The 8,952-nt window shown below is 43.3% G+C and overlaps 2 protein-coding genes across 4 annotated transcripts in view; both read left to right on the top strand.

Annotated features, from left to right (window-relative positions):
• LOC104944836 (inhibitor of growth protein 3-like) overlaps positions 1-1,039 on the top strand; it is a 1,749-nt gene extending 710 nt beyond the window's left edge. The window contains exons 2-3 of the mRNA XM_010770413.1: positions 416-487; positions 861-1,039. Of these exons, the coding sequence (XP_010768715.1) occupies positions 416-487; positions 861-1,003 (215 nt within the window). The 3' untranslated portion in view covers positions 1,004-1,039. The remainder of the gene's footprint in view (positions 1-415; positions 488-860) is intronic.
• Positions 1-8,952, top strand: part of LOC104944837 (SPRY domain-containing SOCS box protein 4-like) — an 87,102-nt gene that overhangs the window by 24,211 nt on the left and 53,939 nt on the right. The gene's annotated exons all lie outside the window — the stretch shown is intronic.

Genomic DNA, 8,952 nt, shown 5'->3' on the forward strand with positions numbered 1-8,952 from the left:
TCTACTTCCTCTCCTCTGCACACACACACACACACACACACACACACACACACACACACAGTGATGATAGTGACTCAATTATTTGTATGAATTTGTTGGTTTTTTTTCTGTCTTGTGTGGTTTTTTTTGTTCATGTATTTGTTCAGTGTGTGTATTATTAGAGATCTGCAGCTGTGCTCTGATTGGCTGGTTTCTCACACTATACTTACATAATTAATTATTTACAGTGAGATATTTTACATGCTAACTGTTCTATTGTCTTACACACACACACACACACACACACACACACACACACACACAGTGAGATACCTTTCATGCTAACTATCTCCTCAGTGATCGAGCAGCTACACACACACACACACACACACACACACACACACACACACAGTGCTAACTCTCTCTCTCTCCTCAGTGATCGAGCAGCTCCCCATCGACCTGAGGGACCGCTTCACAGAGATGAGGGAGATGGACCTGCAGGTTCAGAGTGAGTACCTGATGCAGAGGAGCCGGGGGAAACACTGGGGGGGGGCACTGAGAGGCGTAAACACCTGTAGCGTCAACACCTGTAGCGTCAACAGCGGCTAAATAACACAGAACATTCAGTCAGAATAAGACTGGGTGGCAGAAAGTGAATCTTATGAAGGAATAATGTTCAATGTCCAGGCAGGAATCTCCTCTGGGCTTTCACCACAGTAACAAACACGGTTTCTTCTCCTGGTAAAAACCCTATTGTGTATCTGGAGCCCCTTTCCCACCACCACCTGCCTCCTATACATACACACACACGCCCACGCCCAGGCTCTGTTCCAGTATGAGAGCGTCTCTGTTCCTCACTGATATTGTATTGATCCCTCCAGACGCCACGGACCAGCTGGAGCAGAAAGTCATCGAGTTCTTTGTCAACGCCAAGAAGAACAAACCGGAGTGGAGAGAGGAGCAGATGGAGGTCATCAAGAAGGTCAGAGACACACCTCACACACACTCCTTCAAAAGGATTTAAACCTTAAACCCGCCTCACACACACACCTTAAACACACCTCACACACACACCTTAAACCCGCCTCACACACACACACCTTAAACCCGCCTCACACACACACCTTAAACCCGCCTCACACACACACACACACCGTAAACACACCTCACACACACCTTAAACCCGCCTCACACACACCGTAAACACACCTCACACACACACCTTAAACCCGCCTCACACACACACACGTAAACACACCTCACACACACCTTAAACCCGCCTCACACACACACACCGTAAACACGCCTCACACACACACCTTAAACACGCCTCGTACACACACCGTAAACACGCCTCACACACACACCTTAAACCCGCCTCACACACACACACCGTAAACACACCTCACACACACACCTTAAACCCGCCTCACACACACCTTAAACACGCCTCACACACACCTAAACACACCTCACACACACACCTTAAACACACCTCACACACACCTTAAACCCACCTCACACACACACCGTAAACACACCTCACACACACCTTAAACCCGCCTCACACACACACCGTAAACACACCTCACACACACACCTTAAACACACCTCACACACACCTTAAACCCGCCTCACACACACACCTTAGACCCGCCTCACACACACCTTAGACCCGCCTCACACACACACCTTAAACCCGCCTCACACACACACCGTAAACCCGCCTCACACACACACCTTAAACCCGCCTCACACACACACCTTAAACCCGCTCTCACACACACACCTTAAACCCGCCTCACACACACACCTTAAACCCGCCTCACACACACACCTTAAACCCGCCTCACACACACACACCGTAAACCCGCCTCACACACACACCTTAAACCCGCCTCACACACACACACCGTAAACACACCTCACACACACCCTTAAACCCGCCTCACACACACACACCATAAACACACCTCACACACACCTTAAACCCGCCTCACACACACACCTTAAACCCGCCTCACACACACACACCTTAAACCCGCCTCACACACACACACCATAAACACACCTCACACAAACCGTAAACCCGCCTCACACACCTTAAACCCGCCTCACACACACACACCGTAAACCCGCCTCACACACACACCGTAAACCCGCCTCCACACACACCGTAAACCCGCCTCACACACACACCCGCCCCACCCCAAACCCGCCTCACACACACACACCGTAAACCCGCCTCACACACACACCTTAAACCCGCCTCACACACACACACCTTAAACTCGCCTCACACACCTTAAACCCGCCTCACACACACACCTTAAACCCGCCTCACACACACACACACACACACACACCACACGCACACACTTCCCAGACCCCATGGGGTTCCTTAAGTGTGAATGTGCCTTGAGGCAGAAAATCAGGGGGCAATTTATGGCAGGGTCCAGCAGGGAAGATGGGGGATGTCCTGCATGTTCAATTCTTCGTTTGAAGCTTGAATGTCACACTGGATCTTCAGTATATTCTTCAGGATATAATAAAGGGAGTCTGAATCCCTTTATCAGACAGATCAAGAGCTTAACTATGTACAGAAATGTGTTTTAAGTGGATTCATTCAGAGTTGTACTGACACTTTACACTTATTGTGCTGACAATCAGACGCAGAGAATTGTGCAGAAAACCAACAAACTGTAAACAAAATATACTTTTCTGCAAATGTATCCAGAATTCCTGTGCTCTAAATCCCTCTGTTTACAAACACTGTAAGTTACAACCAAGTTATCAAACTCAAAAACATTATTCTAAATTTAGATCACCTAGACAAATTATGTTTTGTTTTAACAATCGAGGAATGCATTTTAACACCTTATGTCACTTTTTAAAGGTATATGTTCCCCTTTTGGAACTCAACATACAGTATCTTATTGCTGTGAGGATAACACCATCAATTCTGGCAATCACTGGTTTGAAGCAAAGCCTCCCAAAACTAAAACCCAGATAAGCCTCTAATCCAGCAAAATTTGGGGGTTTGGATTTGACATGCAAATTCATTCAAATAAGCAGCAGTAATATAATGAGCTCAGCCCTCTGCAATGAACCTATCATGGGCACTCTGTATTTAAAGCTTTGCTATGGGTGTGAAAACACCAGGTTTTTTTTTTTAGTAATATTATAAATCCAGATTTTCACAATCCTCTTTTGAAAAGCGGCAACACTTAATTGGCCTTTATTCTGGAAGAATTAATGGTTTAAAACAGGATTACTAAATGTGTGTGACAGGATTACCGTAATTAGGGGTAGTTTATACATAAACGAACAAAGACCTTATTTAATGTGCGCAAATATGCCTTAAATACAAGTAATGCATCACTTTAAGCAAATCCTTGAATTAGTGAGAATTCTGTGCTTTAAAGCCCCCTCCTCCCTACCTGTGCATAATGTGTTAAGCCTACAGTGACTGCTTGCATTCAGAGCCAGTGACCTGTGTGTGTGTGTGTGTGTGTGTGTGTGTGTGTGTGTGTGTGTGTGTGTGTGTGTGTGTGTGTGTGTGTGTGTGTGTGTGTGTGTGTGTGTGTGTGTGTGTGTGTGTGTACCCAAGGATTTCCCCCGCTCACATACAATAATGGGATAGATCCTTCTTTCTATTTTTGACACTGTTTGTCTTTACGTTACAAACAACCCTAATCTAAAGCCTTGCTCCAAACTGCCTGCAGTAGCTTTTCTCAAAGTGTGTGTGTTGGGGTGGGAGGCTGTATTTGTGTGGTCCATCCTGGGATAGAGAGATAGCAGCCCTCCTTTCTGACTTTATCCTTTTGTTTTGTCAGCTGCTGACCTCAGTTTCTCTCTCTCTCTTCCATTGTTTGTGTTCTCTTTATTTCTGTCAAATCCATACAGCCTTACTCCACCGCAGCCTCCATCTGCTTTTTATAGTTAGTCTATTTAAATAACCGCCTTTTTTTGGGCACTGTTTCTAATTTCTTTCCCTTCTGTCTTGTAGTGTGAGAACAGTGGAGAGGTTTCTCAGTGTCACGTTGGCTGTGTCTGTGAATGCTTGTGTGGATGTACTTTCCCCTGTCAAATGTCCTGGCACAGAACCCTATGTTCCACTTTGCACAGAGCAATTTTGGAGAACACCATGGTGAGACAGACAAGTGCCCCAATCATGAAACATGTGCACGTGTGTGTGGCACAGAGCTGCAATTATTTCCATGAATTGTCAATTGATCGACTAATGGAGGAATGGCTTAGCACATCAAATGTCAGAGAATAGTGACAAATGCTATTCTTGAGTTTCAAGAGCCAAGTTTTGACTCGCTTGTTTTGTTCAACAACCAGACCGAAACCCAATTGTATTCAATTCACAATAATATAAAACAGATTAGCTTGAAGCAGCATATGCGTTTCAAATCTGGAATTGGCTAATGTCGGTTTTGCCTTTTCTAGACAGCGCGCCGCTAGAGATTGAAATGATGATCAGTCTGTCCACCACTTTGGTCAAGTCTCAATTCAACAGCCATTAAATATATCTTTTTCATTTAATACTTTTGTTTGAAACTAACTATGTCTAAAACCAATGGCATTCATGTGCTTTTTGTTTATTGCTAATTAGCAATCATCAGCATGCTAACACACTAAGCTAAGATACCATTGCCATGTAAGCATTAAAGCTGCTTACGTAAGCGTTTCTCTGAGCATCACTGTGCCTAAGTGAAGCTTTACACAGCTGCTATCCTGGCTGTGGATTTATAATCTTATTGCTTGATAAATAACAACACATCTTAGTATGAGCATTGTTATTTTTCCACTAATTGACTATTTAATAAAGAAATGAATTGTTTCAGCTCTAACATTTTGTATCTCTTTAGTCTTCCTATTTTTAGTGTTTAAAACAATCCAGTAAAACCAACAAAATAAATATTTCGCAAATGTTGTTCCTGACGTTATCAAAGAATCATGGGTTGCGCTTGACTTGTGTGGGCGTGACACATTTCACCACACTCTTGTGCAAGCGGGTCGTATGTTAAATGAGGGAGCCTGCAGCAGTGCGTCATATTCAGGCACACTTTGATTCAGTTTCATTACTGCTGGGGTTGTGAATCTGCCACCTGAATCTTCTGCTACCCCAGAGAGAGCTTTATGGATGGCACCGCCAAGGCCTTCCACTTGTGTGTGTGTGTGTGTGTGTGTGTGTGTGTCTGTGTGTGAGATAGATAGAGAGATGAATAGGTTTTGCGTAGGTGTCCTTAAAGGAGTGCTCAATCACTGTAGCACTAATAGTCTTTCCTTAGGGCACCATGGATTCTAAAGTGTCACTGTGTGTGTGTGTGTGTGTGTGTGTGTGTGTGTGTGTGTGTGTGTGTGTGTGTGTGTGTGTGTGTGTGTGTGTGTGTGTGTGTGTGCACATCTTCTCTATTTCAACCCGTCTAAATAAACTGCTTTTCTTTTGGACAACTATTTACTTTCAATTTCTAGATCTCCAACAACGCAATTTCGGTATTTAAGCGAAAGAGCCCGGGGAGTTTTCGGAGGGAATTTTTCATTTCAAAGAAGAGGCATATTAATATGAGCTGAGGAGGAAGATGTGGGAGAGGGAACATGATTCATTAGGGTGCGGTGACTGTAGTTACTTAGAAAAGAGTTCAGACTTTGATGGAATAAAGAAAGGGAAAGACTCTGGTTTTCTGACCGCAGTGGGAATACGTAAAAGTCATCCTTCAGGGACATTTTCATAGAAGCCAATCATCAACCAGTGTATAAAGGTAATTTCCTCTTTGTCTAGGTAACTCAGTGTTTCTCATTGAGCATGTTTACGTGTGTGCAGCTGTGTGTGAATTTGCTTGTGACTAGGTTTTTTGCAGAAAGTGCTTGTCCTGCATGCTGAGCTCGCATTGATTGCTGCATGGTAGCCGCTGGGGCATTTTAGTGGCTGGCCTGAGATAATTTGTATGAATTGATGGGGTGTCAGCTCTGCCGTAGCCTCCATGAATTTACTGGTACAGTAAGACGGGGAGAAAGGTAGTGAGACGGGGACAGAGACAAATGAATCAGGGAAAAGGGATGAAAATGAAGAAATTGATCGACCAGAGATATGTGCAGGAACATAGTTATAAAGGAAACGTACAAATAGAAATGGGGATAGTAAAGTGTCTATATGTAATTCTACAACTTCCTTATAAGACCAGAGATGTCTATTTGACATATTTTTCAAATCAGCTGCAAGACAAGTTGAAAGTCCCCGTCTGGAGTCTCTCTCTATATTTTGACATCCTGTTAGGAGCCAGACGGTACAGTTTATGTCTAGCTCTGGCATCCTCCACTACCCAGGGATTCCCTCAGTAGGAATGAATGTCAGCAATGTGAAGGGATAGTAGTTTGTTTAAAGGGGACCTATCATGCAAAATGCACTTTTCTACATCTTTTCTACATGAATATGTGTCCCCGGTATGTCAGGGAACTCACCATGTGTCAGAAAACACAACCCTCTGACCCCTATCTGATACAGACTGATACAGATTTGAAGTTGTTCTGAGTCAGAAACGGTGTGCTCCGCCTATATGGGCAACTCTCCACCTATCAGGGGAATGAGAGGTTGCGTGGCATGGTAACAGCATGGTAACAGCATGGTAACATGACGCTCGTGCCGAGGGGGGCGTGGTCAGCTGCAGCTCATTTGCCACAGAATCAGCCCTTGCAAAAACAGGGCTGGAATACAGCACATAGAGCAAAATGAGGCATGGCTAAAATGCATGATCTGTTATTTTGAAAAAAAAACGTCAGACATGTTTTATATAGGTATGCCCGTCCAATATATTATTCAAATATAGCATGATAGGTCCACTTTAATCTAGTTGGCACAGCTGAGATATTATATAAATGTCTGCATCTGTTTTTCTGCGTCTTTTCATTATTCACTGTGGTGCCCAAATGTCCCCCCGAGAGTGAAAAGTTAAAAAAGTGACCAGTGTGTGAATCATTTTCAGAAGTCATGGGAATGAAACAAAGTCATGGTACTTCAGCTTCAGAGAAAATCTGTTATGTAAGGGTGGTAAAAAGTGATTTGATCTGAAATTAGGCTGTAAATTAAAGTCTTTCAGTAAAATGAGCAAACTACAAAATATCTGTTATGATGAGACACAGAAGATTACTTTGGCCTCTGCCAGTTCTGAAACTTGCCCTGCCGCCTCTCTCTGTGTTGAATTTCAAGCTTGACCAACATATCATTTGGGAAGCAATGTTTAAATTAGCCTCTCCCTTATTCTGCACTTGAATCAGAATTCAATACGACCAGAATCATTCGAGTCCACTGACCCGTACAAGGAAAGTCAAAAAGTTAATTTTGCAAACTGCTGACAAATTGTAATGCAGAACTCATTGCCATTACCCAGTTAAAAGACATATGCCTCCATATTTCAGGAAGAGGCAGCTGAATTTCTCATGTGACAACCGAAACCAACACATGCAATGTTTTAGTTGCAGTTCTTTAAATGATTCATTCAACAAGGTCTGCCTTTCCAAATGGATGTCCTTCGTGTCTCAGCTGTCTTTGGGGCAAGGCATTTCTTACATGAATGACATTTTGAGAAAAACACTCCAATATCTTTGGACAGAACCAGGCTAGCTGTTCCCTCCGTTTCCAGGCTTTATGCTAAACTAAGCTACTGGCTCATAAGGGACAGGCAGATTGAGATTAATATCAATCTTTTTCCCCTTACTCTCAGAAGAAAAGTGAATACCTTTCCTCAAATGTCACTCTATTCTTTTTACGAGGTCTATAAAATATTCATAAGCCTTTGAGTGCATGTCACTTGCTAAACGGAGCCCATTGTTTCCATGGGCAATACACAACAGCTGTTTCTGCTGCTGTCAGTGTCTGCAGGTGGCTGGGAGGATAACTGGTGGACCAGCTGATATGACGTGCGCTCTCAGGCCAGACATTTGTGCACGAAAGGCTGCATGACTCTCCAGCTATTCATTCTGATCCTGTGTGGCCTTGTTGGTCAGCAGCTGTCCTCGTCTGACCCTCTCAGAGACTCACAACGAATGACACACATACAGTAACACTCCACTGTACTCAACATTACTAGGACAACTCGGTTACTGTTAGTCATAAGTGGAAAATACATAAGGGTGTGTGTGTGTGAGACACTTTTAAGCCTGTCTGCCAGGTCAGAGCTTGTTGGACAGTAAGATGAAACAGAGTCTGAGTCCTTCTCTGATGCAATGAATACATAAAGAGAGACACACACACACACACACACACACACACACACACACACACACACACACACACACACACACACACACACACTGCCCTCACATGCTTTTAGTGACTGGAGCTTGTTAAAAGTACAGTAGGAGAGGGAGCTGGCCCACACAACCAGCTGTCCAACCTTCTATTACTATCTCATCCTTATCCAATTTTGACAAGGCTTTTAGAGTAGTTTTGTAACTGGATGGCTCCTTTCTTGTCTGAGATTCATAAATGTTTTTGCTGAATTTCTCTCAATTTTCTACCAGTTTATTTTCTGTCCTTGAATCCCCTGCTAAACCAGTTAGTGTTATTTGATCTTTACAAAGCACACGCTGACCACAGAACTATAGAAGTGCTGTAAAAAGTTGTCAATGTATTGATTGGCAGAAGATTCATCTGACAACATTTTAACGTTTCCTAGTTTCAGCTGGTAAAAGTTTTTGAATTCCCTGTTTCCTTGTTCATTCATCTCCCGTGACAGTAAGCTTAATATTTGGATTTCAGATTGTTGGTGTATAAAGAAAGAGATTTTAAGGTGAACTTTGGAAATTGTGATTGTTCCCACTTTCTGTAATAATAATGATCAGCATATTACAGATGAAGAAGATAGTCTTCCATTGCAGGCTTAAATACTTGAACTACCTGGACTTTGCATATGTGTTTCATCAATCTTGTATATCTGAAAGTACAGATGAAGGAAGGGAGGGGGG

Source organism: Notothenia coriiceps, unplaced genomic scaffold, assembly GCF_000735185.1.
Source record: "Notothenia coriiceps isolate Sejong01 unplaced genomic scaffold, NC01 NC01_scaffold00008957, whole genome shotgun sequence".
NCBI classification, from domain to species: domain Eukaryota; kingdom Metazoa; phylum Chordata; class Actinopteri; order Perciformes; family Nototheniidae; genus Notothenia; species Notothenia coriiceps.